At 48.4% G+C, this 22,375-nt stretch overlaps 1 protein-coding gene across 2 annotated transcripts in view; it reads right to left on the bottom strand.

Annotated features, from left to right (window-relative positions):
* tmem260 (transmembrane protein 260) overlaps positions 1–8,675 on the bottom strand; it is a 29,235-nt gene extending 20,560 nt beyond the window's left edge. Inside the window, exons 1-4 of one of the 2 annotated variants that reach the window (XM_028996531.1) lie at positions 8,324–8,451; positions 5,887–6,221; positions 4,474–4,505; positions 2,198–2,349 (exon numbers count right to left, since the gene is read on the bottom strand). In XM_028996531.1, the coding sequence (XP_028852364.1) occupies positions 2,198–2,220 (23 nt within the window). In that variant the 5' untranslated portion in view covers positions 2,221–2,349; positions 4,474–4,505; positions 5,887–6,221; positions 8,324–8,451. Of the gene's footprint in view, positions 1–2,197; positions 2,350–4,473; positions 4,506–5,886; positions 6,222–8,323 lie in introns of both variants that reach the window. The other variant, XM_028996522.1, reaches the window with a different exon arrangement.
* Between the last annotated feature and the right edge of the window lie 13,700 nt (positions 8,676–22,375).

Below are 22,375 nucleotides of genomic sequence, written 5' to 3'. Positions count from 1 at the left end.
CTTACCACAAAAACACAGAACAACTCTTAGGGCTGTATTTTCCTACCTGCATTAAGTAAAAGGCGGCACACCATGAAGAATTTGTTAAGCGTAAAGATATTTTCAGACGTCTGCGCAAAGCGCATCAGTACTTTCATTTACATTTACGGCATTTGGCAGACGCCCTTATCCAGTGCGACTTACAACGTGCTTAAGTTACCATCGATGAAGAGATCAATTCCGGTTCACTAGGACCCCAACAATGAATACATCTATTTTATTCACTCTGTTGTAGATTCTGTACACAAGTTCGACAACAAGAAAATTACAATTTAATCTAAATATTCTTTAAAGAGGAAGGTCTTGAGCTGTCGTTTGAAGGTGCTCAGTGACTGAGCTGTTCTGACCTCAAGGGAGAGTTCATTCCACCACCGAGGGGCCAAGACAGAGAAGAGTCTAGATGAATGTTTTCCTTTTACCTTCAGAGATGAAGGGACCAGGCGAGCAGTACTGGAGGCTCGGAGTATACGAGGTGCAGTGCGAGGTGTTCAAAATTGCACAAAGTGCAAAGTTCACCTGGTTAGTGTGCAAAAACGTGGGAGGTGATCTCAACATCAATTCCACATCCATCCACGTTTGAATTTACCACCAAGTAGAACTGTCAGAAACCTGATGAACATCGCTAAAGCAATGAATAAAGCACAGGTACCGTAAATTCCAGACTATAGGGCGCACTTGTACAATTTATGTACAATTGTACATAAATAAGCTGCACTTCACTATTAGCCGCAGGTATCCCAGTTGAAACATGAGATATTAATGGAGCAAGATGTTTCAGAAAAGATGTTTAACTTTTAATTGAATAAATGCCTGTTAATATCCTACATACATACCGCTTTTTTCAGAACAGTGCTTTAAAAAAATTGTCTGAACAGCCTGAAGGTGTGCAATTACGTAATCATACACTTTCTTGGTGAAAACACAGTGAATTCTCTGTGTTCACCCAGTCTTCAAGAAAATTTTCAGGTCGTCAGCTTTTCTTGCCTCAGTTCTTCATCCTGCTGCCTCACCATGAATTCATTGGTGCTTAAGTGCAACAGCTCTATTTCCTTCTTCCACAGCCAGACTGATCACTTTTAACTTCATATGCATTTCGTCATATCTTTCCATGATGAGGGTGTGTGCACGAGGTGCAAAATGGCTGATCAGAGTGTGAGTGAGATTTCATTGGTCCACTATGACCTGTTCGGTAATTTCATTGGTCTGTTATGACTAGGTTAAATGTGTTTGCAGCAGGACTCTAGTTAGCATACACAAAAAAAAGAACATAAATTAGCTGCATTGTTGTAAAAGGCACAGTTCTCGAATCCCAAGGTGCCACTGAGGAAAGCACCGTCCCCAAACACTGCTCCCCGGGCGCCTGTCATGGCTGCCACTGCTCACCAAGGGTGATGGTTAAAAGCAGAGGACACATTTTGTTGTGTCACTCTACACAACGAGACCATTTTAATATAATATATTGTGTATGTTTGGGAAATGTATTTTATATAATTTGATTTATTTTTTACAAATAAGTCTTAAGAGTAAAACAAGCCAATGATTAACCTATAATTTGGACGAGTCTGGGTGTGACTACGCTATTGAAGAGCCTATTTCTCGTTTAGCTTAGATTAAGTCAGCAGTTGTTTGTGTTTTGAAGCATTGTGGAACATTTTTGGATGAAACGGTTAGAATCTGATAACATTTTGTTTCTTTCAGATTCTGCTTCACATTGTTTTGTGTTGGTTTTTATCCCAAATACACCAGTCATGTCTATAAGATGTTACAATTAGCACTTTTGCTCAAAATGTTGCAAAATTAGCGCCCTTAGAGAGGTGTCAACTCACAGACCACAAGCCACTTCTGGCGAGATCACTTTATATAGATCTATTATTATGGCCTGATATGAAGCATTGATAAACTACAGATCCCATAATGCAGTGCTTCATTTGCCTTGCCAAATGCGATCTTAAAACTGCAGCTGAATCTGTAGAGGAGAAGTTTCCATTTGACTGCAAATGAGCTGTAAAGCAGCTCAAAATTCGTTTTCCCAAGCTGTCAAAGTCACCAAAGCACCAGCACTATGTCAGCATTGCATTATGGGATTTGTCGTTTTGTTGTCATCAGAGCAAATGTGGGTGGGATGTGGCCAAGTTTGACACGTGCTTTAGAGTCTTACCTGCAGACAGTATAGCAGAGCATCCCACTGGCCAGAGCCGCCAAGAGGGCACAAATGAGGTTAACAGCATGAGCGGGTGAAAGGGACGGCAACAGAGAGAGAGCCAGTGAAGACAGCAGCGTGAACAAGGGATACCCAGGAGGATGGGCCACCTAAGAGTGAAAGAGTGCGTGAGTTCCCCCCCCTGAATCTTGGATCACCTTCACAGCCGCACAAATTACCAGGTTATAACTGTAACTGTACTCTTTGATTCGTCTTTGTGTATTTCAACTGACTTCAAAGACAAAAGGACAAAAGGCCTGGTCCTGATGTTTGGTTTATGGTGCTTGTGATATGAGAAAGAAAAAAAAAAAAAAGTTATGCAAATGAAAAGTGATATTGGTCAGAGGATGATAGAGGGGGAACAACTGGGAAATGATGAGAGAGAAGAAAAAGAATGGGGCCGAGACGATCTTCATTTTAATTACATCTCTCTAACGAGGGCAGTGCCCTGGCATGGCCGCCAAGGAGGTGAGAGGACCACAGGAGTACCAAGAGTAGCTTAGCATGGCGCTGTGTGACCAGGTCACACACTGACTCTTCCACGGTCCTACAGCACCTCATCCTTTCTTATTCCTTTCCAAGGACAGCCCTCACACCTCCTTCAGCACCATGCCCATCCCCTGGCGGCATAGTTCCCTCACACACAGTCTTCCAGCTCCAAATTCATACCACCACATCCCCTCTAACAGGAAAAAAAAAAATGCCTCAGAGCCCAGTGTCCCATCTCCTCCCCACCAGCTCGCCCTGGGATCCCCAGCCATCATAGCAATTAGCGGCTAAGTCCTCTCAGGAGTGATAAGGGGCTGAGCTATTAAAGGCTGTCTCATTCCTCCCGTACTGATAACATACACGGGCAAGGCCAGTCGCAGAGCACAGGGGGAGACTGAGAGCAAAGGCTGGCCTCAATACTGAGAGTGTGTGTGTTTCTGAGAGCTGGGGGAGATGGACTGTGTAAGAGAGCGATTTCTCCTCTGATCTGCTCAGGAGGGGATGCCTGTCTGACCCTCTAAATGGTCATTATCAGAGGAGGCTTTACTGCAGCCAAGCACAGAGAGAGAAAGAGAGAGAGGCAGAATTGCAGAAGTGTCTGAGACTAGTAATGGTAGGTGATTATAATAAAGAAAGGATAAACAGAGATGTATCATTGCAAGTTGAAACCCTTCATAATTTATACTGATTTTATACTACACACAAAGTAAAAAAATGAGGAACTTGTCTATCTTCTGCAATGTTGCTCTGTGGATCTTACACTTACAAAAAATATTGCAGGAAGTCTAGTCTAGGGCTGAACATCACAATGTAGGTAAAGGATGAAAGAAAATAAGACAGAACGAGAGAGAGAGAGAGAGAGAGTGCAGAAGAGACTCAGGGTGAACAGGGAGGTGCCCGAGACAGAAGGAAGAATGAAGACAGTATGGCAAACAGATGGTAAGGTCACCCTGGACACGTACTACAGTGCCAACAAGGTGAGAGCGATGGAAAAAGCTTGTGTGTGTGTGTGTGTGTGTGTATACACGTGCATGACTGTGTGGACAGAGGCCTATGTAATGGGTGATAGATGAGGTAAGGACGTATTTAATAAATAATTGCATAAAAGAGGTGTGTGGCTGGGTGGGGTCGGGACACACATAAAGCACCCAGCTAAAGGGCAACAGGGAGCAGTGGAACCTCAGGGACTTTAAAAGGAGAAAAAAGACGGGGCTCTTGGGAGCTGGAGGGAAGGGCTGGCCGGCCGGAGAGAACCCCTCGAACCCTGGGGACGCCTGACAGGCAGGCAGGCCACACGGACAGAGGGAGGGGATTACTGGCATAGTGACACCGCCACAGCCTCCCTAAAAGGATAACGGCGGCGTAATAAACTTTATTAAATAATAAAACTTATTATAACTGTTAACCCGATTTAGTTCATTCTTCGCGGCTTACACGCGCGCACACACACAAAAAGGAAGAGGGGCCAAGTATAATAAGCCTTATACCATACATAAGGCATCGTCACAAAAGCCATCGCCTTACCATTGACTTTAATTGGATTTGAAAAACGGGGTTGCAAATTATAGCATTCTCTAGCTCCAACTAAGATGAAATAAGTGTACAGAAAGGAAGAGACAGGAGAGAAAAAAAACCTGTAGCCTGGAAAGTAAATTAATCTGCTTTCGGCCCATGCTTAATTAAACTTCCTTAATGCTTATAAGAGTTAATGAGTGAATTGATTAAACAATACGGCTAATGCTTACCCCCAGCTCACAAGCCGCGGTGATCAGCTCTCCTGTGGTAGAAAACAGAGAGGGAAATTAATGTAAACCCAATAATTATTATTAAGAGACAAGTCTGCTCCCAAAGTTTTCCCAAATCAAATACTTGCACTGGGGTTTTGCATTAATTTGCCCGGATCAAAACCTGCAAATCTTCCCAGTGTGACATTTCCTAAGTGACACGCTCATTCTCTTCCATCTAGCGCTGCTCCCCAGATCCCTAGTGTAGACACACACACACACACACAAACACATACGCTGTATTGTACTATCCCCAGTGCAGTGCATCACTTTCTGACACACACACACACACAAAATTGTATACACCACTGCCAAAAGCCAAGGCTGTTGCACCTCACACACACGCAGCCCTTCAAATCCCCACTCAACTATGCAAAGCCACACACACACACACACACACACACACAGCTCACAGAGAGAATGCTCTCCTCGTGCTCTGATCTTTGAAAGCCTTTGGTTGTTCCCCTGTCCCAGTCGCTCAAGTCTCCTGCACCCACCATCCCTCATCACCCCAATTCTTCCCTTCCACACTCCTGCTCTACCCCGAACGACAGAGAGAACACACAGATGACTGACGACCCTGCAGGGTTCTGTGGCAGGCCTAGCATGCCCCTGACATCAAGTAGCGGTTGATGACTGACGGGACGCCGCTTTTTTCCTTTATCAAAACCAGACATGTGTTTGTACACTTTTTGACCATTTACTGTTCTGGCAGTAAGCAGGTGATCTGCATGACTTCAACTGCAGGATAAAGTCAGTCGGTGACTGTGCCCTCTACTGGGCAAAGCACCCACTAAAAAGTCTGTTCAGCACACACACAGATGAATAAATCGGATTTCAGTCTACACCGTTCATAAATGGGGCTGATTTTTTTAAATAGCCAACTTCACAATAAAAAAAAAAAAAAAAAAAGCAAATATATGGCTAGGTATGTGCACTGTTTTCATGAATTTGCCTAGTTTAATTAATGTCCCATTTTAGCACAGTATTATCATTACATACATACATTTGAATTAAATTAACAAATTAACAAAAATTCCAAGCACACATTTTAAGTGAAAAACTAGTCAGAGCTATGTTTGCATGAGCTCTATCTAATTCTCACATATACGTAAGTGTTCTGTGATGAACGGCCTTGTTTAAAGAAAGTGATTTCTGTAGCCGCACCCCCAAACGTTTGAGAAATGCAGAAAGCTTTCTGATGCAACACCTCATTCAGTGAATTGCAGTAAATCTGTAACAGCAAGTAATTCACTGTGAAATCTCCTAAACTTTGGTTTCTGATCCCAAAATTAAGCAATCACATGAGCCTTGAAAAAAGAAAAAAACGGCAGCAGCTTAAAATGATACGTCGTGACGGAGTGATTGTCATACTTTAAAGCGTCGCCCTTTTTCAGAATTACGGTGATGAACCAGCCAGGTAAGAGCTGCGGCTTGCAGCAGGATTACTTTCAGGAGTAGACACTTGCTCTTGTTCTGACTTTTGTCCTTCTCCGTGCAACAATTTCCATTTATAAGTCCTTTGGAATGTCAGTGAACTCAAATTGAACAAAATGAGGCTGCTTGGCTCCTCAATAGAACCCAAACTTGTAAAAAGTGGATTTCCCTTTCATGTCCTCAATCACGTTGTACAAGGTTGCTGGTGTTGCCTTTCTGTCAGCTGTCGCATGAGGAGGGGAAAAGCAAGGCCCGGTCCAGGAGAGTCACCGCTGTGGGGACAGAGGGTGAAAAATTCAGTCTTAACGCTAAACGGGGCAGCGGTGACGAGAGCCAAGTGTCTTTGTGATAGCAGAGCACCTGGCACCGTCGCCAGCCTCCCCCCCCCCCGTTAATCCCCGTCATTTCCACACTCGCATTCCTAGACAACAGCGCTCCCGCGGGGCTCCTGCTCAGGCTTCGGGGCGCAGCACACCTAAAGGGATTAGGACGGCAAGACGGAGACCTGGAGAATTTCTGCCTCGCGTTCAGCTGGCGCTATCAGAACAGCATCCTGCATCGTCCCTCAGCACTGCGCTCAAGGGCTGGCCTTTTTTCTGCCCACCCCCTCCAAAAAAAAAAAAAAAAAAAACAGCAGGGTTGCTACTCGCTTTTCACCCTCTCCCCATTTCTATAAGCCCGACCCAGTCCGCATTTCAGCTCAGGCTTTTTGTATAGGACACATCCCGAAAAAATACGGTTCATGTGCCTTTCCACGAGAGCACAATGTAACCCAGGTCCTACATTGCCATCAAAAGACGGGTTGCGATAAACAGCCAGGGTTGGCAATTTAACCGGCCCGGACCTTTTTTCAGAAAGCAATGAAACACACCGAATTACTAAACTTTTTTAAATTGTTATTTATATTGCATTTATTATCCTAGAGTTTAAGTTTACTGTTAGTGTCAGCTGGGTGGATTCCATTAATTGTAAACAACAATAAGGCAATAATAAAAAATAATCTAAGACTGTTAAAGGTAATGCCAAGCTTAAATGCTGCATTTCTTAAACGGACTGATCCAACCAGTCCGGCAGGTGCAGATGCAGAAGCCACACACAACCAATTCAGCTTCAGTACTCTGCTGAAAAAACATGACGTGCCCGCCCCTAATTATGTTATGCAGAAATTAATACCTGGCCATGGTTTTAGGCTAATCTTCTGTTTATAGTCTATAGAAAACAGTGGGTTTTTTTATTATATTTATTATATTGACTCTTTATCGGTCATTTCTAGTTATCCTATTCTTAAGAACATCCTGAAGCATCCAGGAGAATATCGATTCCAAGGTGGTCCACCAAGAAACGTCATGAGGTACCCCAGAGGAGGTCCAAAGATTTGACCTAGTTCTGCTCTCACGAGCACCACCACATTAGGTTATCCAAGAGATTGGTATTTGGCCAAAAGATTAGCAGAACCACTAGGTGCTCTGGCAAATATGAGGATGTAAGTACAAATCAGGCATCTGAGACGAGGCTCCAGGAGCAGTCTGGGCAAAAACCAGGGCCCGAGCTGAATGAGCCTGGCATGGCCAACTTGGCTGCATAGCTCGAACCTTGAGCTCAACTTTTCAGTACACCTTGTTTACCAGTGTTCTCACTTGCAGCTGCTTGGTTTTCTGCAAAACATTTAAACTGGGCTCAGAACCCGTATATCAGAGTTTTGATGATGCAGTAATGTGTAATGTAATATATAGTTAGATGATCGATAATTTGTAAGGTTATCAATATGGGAACATAGTGATTCTTCTGTTGGTGACACTATCGATACGATGGTCTCCTACCATACTGATGAGTCAAAGTTCAAGTTGAACACGTTTTTCAGTGTTTACATTTACAGCATTTACCAGACGCCCTTATCCAGAGCGACTTACAATCAGTAGTTACAGGGACAGTCCCCCCCTGGAGACACTCAGGTGTCTTGCTCAGGGACACAATGGTAATGGGTAGTGGGATACCCACTAGGCGACTACTACCCAAAAATGCGAAAGGTGGTAGTAGCCAAGTGGTTAACACACTTGCCTATAAACCTGAAGACCCAGGTTCAAATCCCACTTACTACCATTGTGTCCCTGAGCAGGACACTTAACCCGGAGTGTCTCCAGGGGGGGACTGTCCCTGTAACTACTGTTAGTCTCTCTGGATAAGGGCGTCTGGTAAATGCTGTAAATGTAAGTATGACAGAGACTGCAGCCTCGTGGCCAACGTTTCACTGTTGCATCATTTGGTGGGACCCCCACTCCTCATCATGAGACATTTGTCCCGTTAAAGCCCGTGAGAGCGCATCAGTAACCCGCCATGACGTGCGTGCTCTGGACCTGGAGACCCGCGGCCGTACCTGAGTCTCCGCCGGGCACCGCTCTCTGCACCGTGGGGACGTACAGCGCGGCCACCCCGGCGGCCGTGGCGCCGCTCAGCAGCCACGTATTCCGGTCGGGCGGCGGCGGCATTCCCGGCGCCTGGACGCAGTAGGCGGTGTCCTGTCGGTTGGACGGCTAGCACGCTAATGCTAGCTAGCTAGCTAACGAGCGGGCTCCCGCCACGACTTTACACCCCTGTACGCGTCCACAGCCGCGCTGGCGCCGGCGGCGACGACGACGTCCTGAACACCAGCACGGCGACCCGGGATTTAATAAGCGGGACCCACGCGTGGACAGGTTTCCCCGCCGCGACGCCGCCTCGCCACTTCCTGCTCCGTTTAAAGGAGCGCGGGTGCGCGGTCACGTGCTCGGGCGTCGCCACATTCGCGCCAACTCGCTGGATGTATGGAAGTATGAAGAAAGGTGTCAAAAATAACATTCATATGAAACCTAAACCCATCCTGCGACGTCACACAATGAACAGTATATAAGACAAACCACATTTTCATGACAACCATCATAAGTCACGATTGGACAACAATCTGTTTATTCATAATCCAGGATACAAAAAAAGAAGACACCACTTTCACACCCTTCACATACTGCACTCTGCACATTTTAATTGAAGTATTACACCCTACGCTTTAATCTTTAATCTCTTACTACCTCACACAATGCTGCTATGTTATGGTCATCATATAATTTCATATCACTGCCATTACTGTCATAGCATAACATATACCACATACACTCACTGCTGCTACTCTTCTGCCTAGTTTGTCTCGACCTGCACCATTTTATGGGTCAGCCAACAATGTCCACAATGTCCCTTGTGAATCTGTGAATCTCCAAAGCTTCGTAATCTCCTCTCCGTGTACTTTATAAAGGGAGATGACAATAAAGTTTACTTTGACTTTGACTTTTAGCAAATACAAGACACATGCAGCAGATTTATACACATGCAGACACTGGTGAACACAGCGTTAGGTGATGAATCGAGGGTGAGAAGATCATGGGGCGTTGGCACCAACCCGACCAGGCAGTGGTTGGGCCCTCCTGGCACGTGGCTAGACAGATGTACTTGCACACAAAAGAGCAAACGACATTAATCTGCAGGACGTTTAGGAATCAGAATTTTGTCCAGTACAGACATTCAGAATGTGATTAGCTGTTTGTGAGGGTAATGGCCCCATGTGACAGCTAGTTCTGGTATGTGGCACATTGTGTAGAAGAAAGCATTACAGCTCCCAGGTCTCCAGTTGGATCGTGGTTAACCTGACCTACATCTCTTAGTCGTGTATGCAAAGAATATTTAGCATAAAATTAGCTGTGTTAAGATACTCATTTTGCCATTTGACATTATTTGCAGCATCAGTGTCATTGAGGTGTCCAGGGTCAAGGGTTACCCTCAACAAAAGGCGTTGTGGTCCAGAGAAAGTTTAAGCCTTTCCTAAATTAGCCTTATCCTGCACAAAATTAAGTGCCTAGAGATGTTGGAGAGAGTCTGCACCTTGCAATCTAGAGATAGATCCCTAATCCTCCTCCCATTTAAATCCACTTTTTCACTGTAAGCGTTTTTTTTTTTTTTTGAAAGACTGTCACACATTTGCACTAAACATTTGCACTATAAAGTCCACGTGTGCACACAATTTTGGATGTAGCATTTGTTGTACGCAGACATTTAAACTGGTACAGCACATATGCAGTGAAGAGGCTGGGCCCAGCCCGTTTACACACACACGCACACTTTCCTGCATGCAGAAAATCCCGAAACAGCTATCCTCATCGTTCTCAGCCGTCTGCAGTGTGTGATGTCACACTTAATCCACACTTGGTTATCCTCTGGGCTGTAGAGTTTGCATGTAATGTGTGTGTGTGTGTGTGTGTGTGTGTGTGTGTGTTCGCACGCGCCAGGACACCTCCTACTGAATGGCCAACTCCATTACTCTCAAATCCGAGCAATACAAAAAAGGGATTTAAAGGGAGAGGCGCAGATGCACTGTGCCACAAATCTAGCGTGCACACCAGTGCCGGTCTGTGGCCCTTCAAACGTTAGCCGGCCTGCTGAAGATTTTTTCAAGTCAGTAGATGGTCAAAAATGTACTTGAACATACAAGATTAATTTTGGCTCATAAACAAATAAGCTTCTGTTTGAAATGACCTCGGAGAGATTGTTCGGTCTCGTTCCCTCGGAAAGCAGAGTGGACAGCTTGGAAAAGCATGATTATGATTAGGAACATATGTTGCTCTAAAAGAACATTATTGAGCTATAAAGAGACAGCGTTTTAAAAAATGATCTCCGCAAATACCCCATGTGTCTTCTCAGAGTTAATGTGTCTTAGTTTGGGATTTAAATTTAGAGGGGAATTAAATTACAGGAAGGCTGTCAAAGAACACCAGACGAACCTTCTGTGTTCACTTGGTTTGCTGCATGGTTGAGTGCAGCAGGTTTTGCACATCTGAAGGTATCTGCTGCTTGTGATGAAATCACAGGTTCTGTTTGCTTAATAATGACACCATTATTAAATAATTTGCTAAAGATCTGCAGCTTTATACCACACCAGCAGGTTTAACCGTTCTCAGATAAATGTTACAATTGGGGGACAAATTTGCCCCTCATTTCAATTTTATTTGATCCTATTAGCATCGCCAATCTGTTTAATCTAAGCATAGGCACCCAGCAAACAACGGAATATCCACTAAATTCCCTTCAAATCCGCAGAAAGAGAAATCCCCCTGATCAGCCCGGTAATGCAGATAGACTTGGTGAAATCCAGTCATCGCTCTGTGCATACAGGATTGTGCCGTGAAGTCGTAACCGATATACCCTTTAACGCTTGTATCGTACAGTGGAAAAGCCAACAGTGACATTCCTCTGTTCAGCATAGTGTTCACGGGTTGTTTAGAACAGCATCAGTTCTTCTGTTACATGTACCAGTAACACAATCCATCAGCACCCATTCAATAAAGATGGCAAACAATAAGAAGTGCTCATATTCATGAATGCACTGACGATAAATATAGATCTCACACAGCAAATATTTCAACACTGTGAATGAAATATCCCTTGGATTTTATTTTTATTTAATAACCGTTATCACCGTTATCTTAAGTACATTTCAGAACAGTTCTCATAGGATAAGATCAGCTTATATGGATTTTAAAAAACTTTAAAAACAAAAAAACTTTAATGCATAGGTGTTTTGTGGCGGATCATTTCACATTTGTGGCAGATCATTTCACATTTCCCGCGTTCTTTTGAGAGGATTGTTGTATTCATTTGTTAATTTATTTGTTTGTTACAGGCCTGGATGTTACAGGCCCGGATGTTTTTTTTGGTACGAAAAGGCATTCATCATGCAAACCTAGTCTGCAGCTCCTTCGGTGTTGCTGTAGGACTCTTGGCCACCTCCCTGACCAGTTTTGTCTTGTCTTTTCAAGAATTTTGGAGGCATGTCCAATTGTCTTCATGGTATATCCAGTGTTATGAAAAGGTTCCATTCTCCTGACTGATACCTTTTAACAATGAAATCCCTCTGATGTTTTCTGCATGCCATGTCACATGTAGCAGGCAAAATGTCAGAATAATCCGACTAGAACTGCTGAAATGTGAGTATTTAATTGATGGCAAATGTAAACCCAAGAAAACTTAAGTATTAATACCTGCAAGTATTAAAGCTACGAGTATTATTCTGGTTGTTGTTCGTCCCCTGCGCCATTTGGTTTATATTCATTAGTGAAAGTGAAGTGATTGTCATTGTGACACACAGCACAGCACATAGTGACACAACGATATGTGTCCTCTGCCTTTAACCATCACCCTTGGTGAGCAGTGGGCAGCCATGACAGTCACCCGGGGAGCAGCGTGTGGGGACGGTGCTTTGCTCAGTGGCACCTCAGTGGCACCTTGGTGGATCGGGATTCGAACCGGCAACCTTCTGATTACGGGTTCAGCATTTGTTGCTGCCTGCCATCTTTCTGGATTTCCTAGCGCCTCACGCCACCATTATTTGTGCTTGACATCTCTTTTGGATTGACACTTGCCTGACTTCTGTTCTGCTCCTGATGATTTCGACCTCCCACCTGCCCATCAACGCCATCTCTACTCAATCGCTGTGTTCGACCTCCCACCTCGCCATTGCCGACCCCACGACTGAATACTTTTGCAAGAAGGGCTTTTTTTAGTTTGGCTCAAAAACATTCATTTCACTTATACATTTTTTTTTATCTGTTTATTAGTTAGTTTATGTAGTATATTTATGGTGTTTTGATTAAAAATACGCTAAAAAATATTCTTCATTTATTAACAAAATTATTTAAATGTTCCTGTATTTGTCCCCCCCCCGTAGTATCATAACAAGCCTAGTTCACACCGTGTGTATGTGACCAAAAAAAAAGACTTCACACTAGCAAAACCTCAATTTCAAGATCATAATTGCATGTGTTTGTTCTATTTGTGTATTGATATTTTTAGTGATTGTGCACTCAATAAACCCGCACAAAATAAAACCACACTGACACACACAGGAATATAAACAATGAAATCACACCAGGGACAATGCACTTGTTTTCTGGGTTGCTTGCAGGCCGTCCATTCATGGTGCATAATGCCCTGACAAATTTTCAAAGCACTGTGTTAGATTAGCAAAACCACAATCAATGTTCTGTGTGTAGTAGGGTTAAAATACAGTTGGGCAGGGATTGCGTAGTGGGGGAACCATGCGAGGACACAAAAGCGAGGTGATCCCAGTTGGAATTGCCCAGAGCGGAACACCTAATGGAGCCCAATTAAAATAAGAGGATTTCAATTTATTCGAAACAACAGGAACCTAAAGATAGCGCGTGTATCTAAATTTGCAGCGTAGACCGCGCCATTGATTTCGACTCTATCATGTTTGTTCTGCCATTTCCAAAATTAAACGAACACCAAAAGAGTTGGTGCATGCCATCCTTTCTTCACTGAAAGCACCAGGTAATCCCAAACAGTGAGGAAGAGGAAAAAGAGGGATGAAAAACACGCGTGAGGAGGCCAAGAGAAATCAGTCAACTCAGTGAGTGTGTGCGGATGTGCGAGAGAGAGAGAGTGGGGGAGAGGGAGAGAAGGACAAGGGCGGGGGGTACGTAGAGAAAGCGGAAGGGAAAAAAGGCACTGCACCATCACAGCGTGGTCTCTGTGTGGGAGGAATCCACTTACTTAAACTGATCAAGATTTAATTAACACAACACTGTGCAATTACCCTGTAATTAAAGTCATTTGTCCCCTTGTTGGACCGAGAGCGCCATCACACCACCGCTTGAAGTGGGAAGGAGAGCTGGCAGATGAGCGCTGAAAAGAGACAAAGAACTTAGAGAGAGCGAAAAAGTGAGGGATGAAGGAAGGGTTTGGTTCTCTCTTGTTGTTAAAGGGGCATGAGAACTGATACTAAAAGCCCCCAGATTTGCTCTCACACTTTGTGTTCCAGCCTTTTGCTTTCCTGGTATCTGGTGGACAGGATACGCTTGTAGCGTCCGGGTTTTACGTAAGCTGAAAGGGAAGGCAGAACAAAAACTCACGCCAAATAAGGAGCGGTTAAAAAAGGCTGACGACTTCATCTATGTTCAGGCATCTGCATAATATATTACCTGGATTTTAAGGATAAACGAAAGCAGGTCAAAGGTTTTACAAAAACTGTGCATGGACAAAAAATATTGACACACATTTTGCCGAGTTTTGTCCTGACTGGGTTCCTAATTATACATCTAAACGTACATATAAAAAAAACTGTTAATGGCCGGCGCTGAACTGAACTGAAATATTTATGGTCTAATTATAACTTCCATTACACGTCTGTGACACATTTAATTTATCTTTGAAATAATGAGAAATTGGCCAGTGGAAAAAGAAAAAAATGAAACTGCCAGCTGGCGCACGACACGCAACTTCAATCCGACGCCGTGTGTGAAATCAAACGTAATATTTAATATTTGTGCTGCACCGGCTTTGAAAAAAAACCATCAATTATGACCATGAAAGCGGAAATAAAGTGAGCGGGGTCCCGCTGCCGCTCGATATGAAGCAGAGAGAGGGAGAGAAATGAAAGGACCCACACTCTCCGGGGCCACAGGCCCCGCGACCCCTCGCCAGTCCCCGCCGCCGCTTCGGAGAGGCGCAACCTCGCCTACCAAGTGTGGGTAATTAATGAGACATTTTCCACGGCAAACAGTGACTAATTGCGCCAGACAGATATAGCGAGGAATTAATAACATGCATCCGAGCGCTTGCCACGATCCCCTACCGGTTCAATTTGCTGGGAGATTAAAACGACTGCCAAGTTCACTAAATTAAATGCGCGGGGGAAACAAAATGCACGTGGAGTTGCGTTCGTACGTGAGCTAGTGTTCGCGCGGAAGGGGGAGGCGGGGGGAGGCGGGCCGCTATCTCCTATTTACAGACGCCGATCTGCGGCTTTCAGACCACAGTGTCCCGGTGACGGTTCCGACCCCGACGGCTGTATCCCGGTGACGGTTCCGACCCCGACGGCTGTATCCCGGTGACGGTTCCGACCCCGACGGCTGTATCCTGGTGACGGTTCCGACTCCGACCACAGTGTCCTGGTGACGGTTCCGACCCTGACGGCTGTATCCTGGTGACGGTTCCGACTCCGACCACAGTGTCCTGGTGACGGTTCCGACCCTGACGGCTGTATCCTGGTGACGGTTCCGACTCCGACCACAGTGTCCTGGTGACGGTTCCGACCCCGACGGCTGTATCCCGGTGACGGTTCCGACCCCGACGGCTGTATCCCGGTGACGGTTCCGACCCCGACGGCTGTATCCTGGTGACGGTTCCGACCCTGACGGCTGTATCCTGGTGACGGGTCCGACTCCGACCACAGTGTCCCGGTGACGGTTCCGACCCCGACGGCTGTATCCTGGTGACGGTTCCGACCCCGACGGCTGTATCCTGGTGACGGGTCCGACTCCGACCACAGTGTCCCGGTGACGGTTCCGACCCCGACTACTGTATCCCGGTGACGGTTCCGACCCCGACGGCTGTATCCCGGTGACGGTTCCGACCCCGACGGCTGTATCCTGGTGACGGGTCCGACTCCGACCACAGTGTCCCGGTGACGGTTCCGACCCCGACGGCTGTATCCCGGTGACGGTTCCGACCCCGACGGCTGTATCCCGGTGACGGTTCCGACTCCGACCACAGTGTCCTGGTGACGGTTCCGACCCCGACGGCTGTATCCCGGTGACGGTTCCGACCCCGACGGCTGTATCCCGGTGACGGTTCCGACCCCGACGGCTGTATCCTGGTGACGGTTCCGACCCTGACGGCTGTATCCTGGTGACGGTTCCGACTCCGACCACAGTGTCCCGGTGACGGTTCCGACCCTGACAGCTGTATCCTGGTGACGGTTCCGACTCCGACCACAGTGTCCTGGTGACGGTTCCGACCCCGACGGCTGTATCCCGGTGACGGTTCCGACCCCGACGGCTGTATCCCGGTGACGGTTCCGACCCCGACGGCTGTATCCTGGTGACGGTTCCGACCCTGACGGCTGTATCCTGGTGACGGGTCCGACTCCGACCACAGTGTCCCGGTGACGGTTCCGACCCCGACGGCTGTATCCTGGTGACGGTTCCGACCCCGACGGCTGTATCCTGGTGACGGGTCCGACTCCGACCACAGTGTCCCGGTGACGGTTCCGACCCCGACTACTGTATCCCGGTGACGGTTCCGACCCTGACGGCTGTATCCCGGTGACGGGTCCGACCCCAACGGCTGTATCCTGGTGACGGTTCCGACTCCGACCACAGTGTCCTGGTGACGGTTCCGACCCTGACAGCTGTATCCTGGTGACGGTTCCGACTCCGACCACAGTGTCCTGGTGACGGTTCCGACCCTGACGGCTGTATCCCGGTGACGGTTCCGACTCCGACCACAGTGTCCTGGTGACGGTTCCGACCCCGACGGCTGTATCCCGGTGACGGTTCCGACTCCGACTCCGACCACAGTGTCCTGGTGACGGTTCCGACCCCGACGGCTGTATCCCGGTGACGGTTCCGACTCCGACCACAGTGTCCTGGTGACGGTTCCGACCCCGACGGCTGTATCCCGGTGACGGTTCCGACTCCGACCACAGTGTCCTCGTGACGGTTCCGACCCCGACGGCTGTATCCCGGTGACGGTTCCGACCCCGACGGCTGTATCCCGGTGACGGTTCCGACCCCGACCACTGTATCCTGGTGACGGGTCCGACTCCGACCACAGTGTCCCGGTGACGGTTCCGACCCCGACTACTGTATCCCGGTGACAGTTCCGACCCCGACAGCTGTATCCTGGTGACGGGTCCGACTCCGACCACAGTGTCCCGGTGACGGTTCCGACCCCGACTACTGTATCCCGGTGACGGTTCCGACCCTGACGGCTGTATCCCGGTGACGGGTCCGACCCCAACGGCTGTATCCTGGTGACGGTTCCGACCCTGATGGCAGTATCCTGGTGACGGGTCCGACTCCGACCACAGTGTCCCGGTGACGGCTCCGACCCCGACTACTGTATCCCGGTGACGGTTCCGACCCTGACGGCTGTATCCCGGTGACGGGTCCGACCCCAACGGCTGTATCCTGGTGACGGTTCCGACCCCGATGGCTGTATCCTGGTGACGGGTCCGACTCCGACCACAGTGTCCCGGTGACGGTTCCGACCCCGACTACTGTATCCCGGTGACGGTTCCGACCCTGACGGCTGTATCCCGGTGACGGGTCCGACCCCAACGGCTGTATCCTGGTGACGGTTCCGACCCCGATGGCAGTATCCCGGTGACGGTTCCGACTCCGACCACAGTGTCCCGGTGACGGTTCCGACCCCGACGGCTGTATCCTGGTGAGGGGTCCGACCCCGACTACTGTATCCCGGTGACGGTTCCGACTCCGACCACAGTGTCCTGGTGACGGTTCCGACCCCGACCACAGTGTCCTGGTGACGGTTCCGACCCCGACGGCTGTATCCTGGTGACGGTTCCAACTCCGACCACAGTGTCCCGGTGACGGTTCCGACCCCGACTACTGTATCCTGGTGACGGTTCCGACTCCGACCACAGTGTCCCGGTGACGGGTCCGACTCCGACCACAGTGTCCTGGTGACGGTTCCGACCCCGACGGCTGTATCCTGGTGACGGGTCCGCCCCCCGACTACTGTATCCTGGTGACGGGTCCGACCCCGAATACTGTATCCCGGTGACGGTTCCGACTCCAACCACAGTGCCCGGTGACGGGTCCGACTCCGACCACAGTGTCCTGGTGATGGTTCCGACCCCGACGGCTGTATCCCGGTGACGGTTCCGACTCCGACCACAGTGTCCCGGTGACGGTTCCGACCCCGACGGCTGTATCCTGGTGACGGGTCCGACCCGACTACTGTATCCCGGTGACGGTTCCGACTCCGACCACAGTGTCCTGGTGACGGTTCCGACCCTGACGGCTGTATCACGGTGACGGTTCCGACTCCGACCACAGTGTCCTGGTGACGGTTCCGACCCCGACGGCTGTATCCTGGTGACGGTTCCAACTCCGACCACAGTGTCCCGGTGACGGTTCCGACCCCGACGGCTGTATCCTGGTGACGGGTCCGACCCCGACTACTGTATCCTGGTGAGGGGTCCGACCCCGACTACTGTATCCCGGTGACGGTTCCGACTCCGACCACAGTGTCCCGGTGACGGATCCGACTCCGACCACAGTGTCCTGGTGACGGTTCCGACCCCGACGGCTGTATCCTGGTGACGGGTCCGCCCCCCGACTACTGTATCCTGGTGACGGGTCCGACCCCGAATACTGTATCCCGGTGACGGTTCCGACTCCGACCACAGTGCCCGGTGGCGGGTCCGACTCCGACCACAGTGTCCTGGTGACGGTTCCGACCCCGACGGCTGTATCCCGGTGACGGTTCCGACTCCGACCACAGTGCCCGGTGACGGGTCCGACTCCGACCACAGTGTCCTGGTGACGGTTCCGACCCCGACGGCTGTATCCTGGTGATGGTTCCGACCCCAACCACTGTATCCTGGTGATGGTTCCAACCCCGGCGGCTGTATCCTGGTGATGGTTTCGACCCCGACCACAGTGTCCCGGTGACGGTTCCGACCCCGACGGCTGTATCCTGGTGATGGTTCCGACCCCGACCACTGTATCCTGGTGATGGGTCCGACTCCGACCACAGTGTCCCGGTGACGGTTCCGACCCCGGCGGCTGTATCCTGGTGATTGTTCTGACCCCAACCACTGTATCCTGGTGACGGTTCCGACCCCGGCGGCTGTATCCTGGTGACGGTTCCGACCTCGACCACAGTGTCCCGGTGACGGTTCTGACCCCGACGGCTGTATCCTGGTGATGGTTCCGACCCCAACCACTGTACCCTGGTGACGGTTCCGACCCCGGCGGTTGTATCCTGCTGACGGTTCCGACCCCGACCACAGTGTCCCGGTGACGGTTCCGACCCCAACAGCTGTATCCTGGTGACGGTTCCGACTTCGACCACAGTGTCCCGGTGACGGTTCCGACCCCGACGGCTGTATCCTGATGACGGGTCCGACCCCGACTTCTGTATCCTGGTGACGGTCCCAACCACGACGGCTGTATCCCGGTGACGGTTCCGACTCCGACCACAGTGTCCCGGTGACGGTTCCGAACCCGATGGCTGTATCCTGGTGACGGTTCCGACTCCGACCACAGTGTCCCGGTGACGGGTCCAACTCCGACCACAGTGTCCCGGTGACGGGTCCGACTCCGACCACAGTGTCCTGGTGACGGTTCGGACCCCGACGGCTGTATCCTGGTGACGGTTCCGACCCCAACCACTGTATCCTGGTGACGGTTCCAACCCCAGCGGCTGTATGCTGGTGATGGTTCCGACCCCAACCACAGTGTCCCAGTGACGGTTCCGACCCCGACGGCTGTATCCTGGTGATGGTTCCGACCCCGACCACTGTATCCTGGTGACGGGTCAGACTCCGACCACAGTGTCCCGGTGACAAGTCCGACCCTGACCACTGTATCCTGGTGATGTGCCTGACGCCGACCACGGTGTCCCGGTGACAAGTTCAACCTCGACCACTGTATTCCGGTGACGGGTCCGACGGAGACCACAGTGTACTGGTGACTGGTCTGAAGCCGAGCATGGTGGCCTGGTGACTAGTCAGACTCCAACCATGGTGGCCTGGGACTGTTCCAATGCCGAGCATGGTGGACCGGTGAGTAGTCCGACGCCGACCATGATGTCTGGTCCGATGCTGAGCATGGTGGCTCGGTGACGAGTCCATTGGCAACCATGGTGGCATGGTGACTGGTCCAATGCACACCACGGTGGCCGGTGACTGGTCCGATGTCGAGAACTGTGGCCCGGAGACTGGTCCAAAGCCGAGCACGGTGTCCCCGTGATGGGCACGGTGACAAGCACAGTGTTCTGGTGACGGGCCCTGTGCAGAACACATTGTCCCAGTGACAGATCCGGCATCAAGCATGGCATCCTGGTGACAGGCCCCGTACTGACCACAGGGTCCCAGTGACAGGCCCTGTACACCCCCTGCCACCTGTGGCATTTCCCCCACCCGGTACACAGGCTTAGTTGTGGACCGGCGAGATGACGTTTCTTCACCCTCAGCACCGCATACGGCCAAACCCAGAAGTGAAACCTGCTCATCTAATCTTAAAAGGATGCCCCACCCATCAAAACTATTTATTCATTTATTTTAAAATGTTTTCTCCAATTAAATTACATCAAATGAACAATTTTAATTTTGTAGATTACTTAGTCTGGATTTGCCACGGAAGACTGTGTATTTAAATTATAATAACTTTTTTTCTTTTTATAATCACTTTAATTGGTCCAACAGACCCGAACTAAATCTTCACTGATTATTAGAAAACCCATTTTCAATGATCAGCTGAGAACCGCTGCAGTGTCTAAAGATGTAATAAAAACCTTCCAAATTCAGACTTGTTCTAAACTATTTGAAAACGGGAACGCCCACATCTGAATCCCACACACCCATCTGACAAGGGAGCACATATGTGATCTAACCAAATGCCAGACAGATCTGTCCTGCCTTTCTGCAGCTGGTGTCAGACACACATGCACACAGAAGATTTACACCTCATCTACAACTTGGTGGGATTCTAACAAGGAGACGTCTGATTCATGGGGCAGAAGTGATGTACAGGGTTAGGAGAAGAGGGGAGGAACTAAGCACGCAAATCAAAATGTCAGCATTTATCTTAGCTTGAAGTCTCATCTCCACGTCCATATATTTTACCTGGCTGATAGAGAGTGACATATCTTGCAGCGCCTCAGTCTTTGATCCTCAGCAACGCTGACAGGCGTCCTGACAGAGACCGTCAGTGTGCTAAACACATTGTATTCAGCTCCGACTGACTGTCTGCACACACGCCTGATGGACATTGCAGAAAAAGGAGGCAGAAGAACCTACAGACACTGGCACTAAGCTCCCCCTCCATCTTGAAAGACCACAGCAGTTCCAGAAATAGTGAAATGAACGTGTGTGAATGTCTGGTGTCAGCATCATCAAATCAAGAGGGGGAAAAGAGGTAAAATGGAAATGTTACTACAGTATTCATTATTATCAGAGTTGCCCTTGAAATGAACATAAAACCAGGCAGAATTGCCAGTGACCGTGAAGCTGAAAATGAATGGAATATCAGCAATAATTTGTCACGAACTGCAGTGCTTTTTGGTTTGTGAGGACATATTCTTGTGAAATTGTTTTTTTTTTTATATATTACTTCTGAACAGTTGTAAATGTATTAAATTATACATACATAAATTATATATATATAGATTTATTCAGTTAGTCACACATTTTAAAGGTTAAAACAGATAAAGCCTTCATCAGTTTTACAAATATATCCGAGAAACCGGAACAAGGAAAGGCCATTTTGTCTATCAATGCACTGCACTACATTACACTACAATATATTACAATACAATCTGATCCTTTGGCCTTCTGACAGTGTTTTTAAAAATGGCATATTTCACACACACACACACACACACACACACACACATACACACACACACAAAACAGAAGAATGGCACATTCTGACATGTCATCTTTATTTGAATAAACCTGCCCCTGCTTAATGCAAGAGAAGCCAGCCAGTGATCTCCACATTAGCATTCTGTCACCTCTACTGTCATTCAGAAAAGAAAAAAAGAGAAAAAGACAAGCGATCTCGCTCTCATCTACGGAGAAATGTTAATTACGACTCATGGCATTCCACTGATCCCTTCCTTTCAGAGCAGCTAAATTACACGTTCTAAATCTAAATCCTTTTATATGCCCTTATTTGTGAAGAGAGACGTATGAAAAGGACCAGAACGTCGCCTATCTATGGCGAATAACGTGCTTGCCATTACTTTTAGATGTTTTGCACACATTGTTTTGAAGATGTTTGATGACGGGACTGTTCTGCGTGGAATTACATGGGATACCGTGACAGTTTTAACCCGAGCTGCAAGGTTACCTGCGTAATAAGCACATGGCATTGCCAAATAAATAAGTCATCATTCTGCTTGATCGGGTGCAATCGTCGTTTCTAGTTTACCTTTCCTTTCCATGTTGGTTCCACCTGGCAACCCCTTTCAATCAGGCCTCAGTGTGTTTTAGATTAGACGTGGATGAGAGAACAGAAGAGCTGTGATCCAGCTCTACAGCCAGCATTTGCTTCGCCCCTTTGCTCTGCCAGATATTCCGTTTTACCAAAGAGCTCCTCCGGAATAATAATAAAAGGGCAATGGCACAAAAAGAACTGAGTCAAGTGTTGTAATTGAATTGCCATGGACAGTTAACCTAATGGAGACAACCTCCAACCACACGTGTGCCTCAGGCAACTGGGGGATGTCTAAGGATTGAAGTAATTGATAATATTTTATGCTTGAGTTTCAGCGTGTGAGATGAGTAGTTAAACTCCATGATGGACCACAATGCACTTCCTCCTGGATGTTTATAGTCTTTTTGTGGGTAAAA

Source organism: Denticeps clupeoides, chromosome 1 (genome assembly GCF_900700375.1).
Source record: "Denticeps clupeoides chromosome 1, fDenClu1.1, whole genome shotgun sequence".
Lineage (NCBI taxonomy): Eukaryota > Metazoa > Chordata > Actinopteri > Clupeiformes > Denticipitidae > Denticeps > Denticeps clupeoides.
The sequence above is the reverse complement of the archived record's forward strand: the minus strand, read 5'-3'. Positions and strand labels throughout refer to the sequence as shown.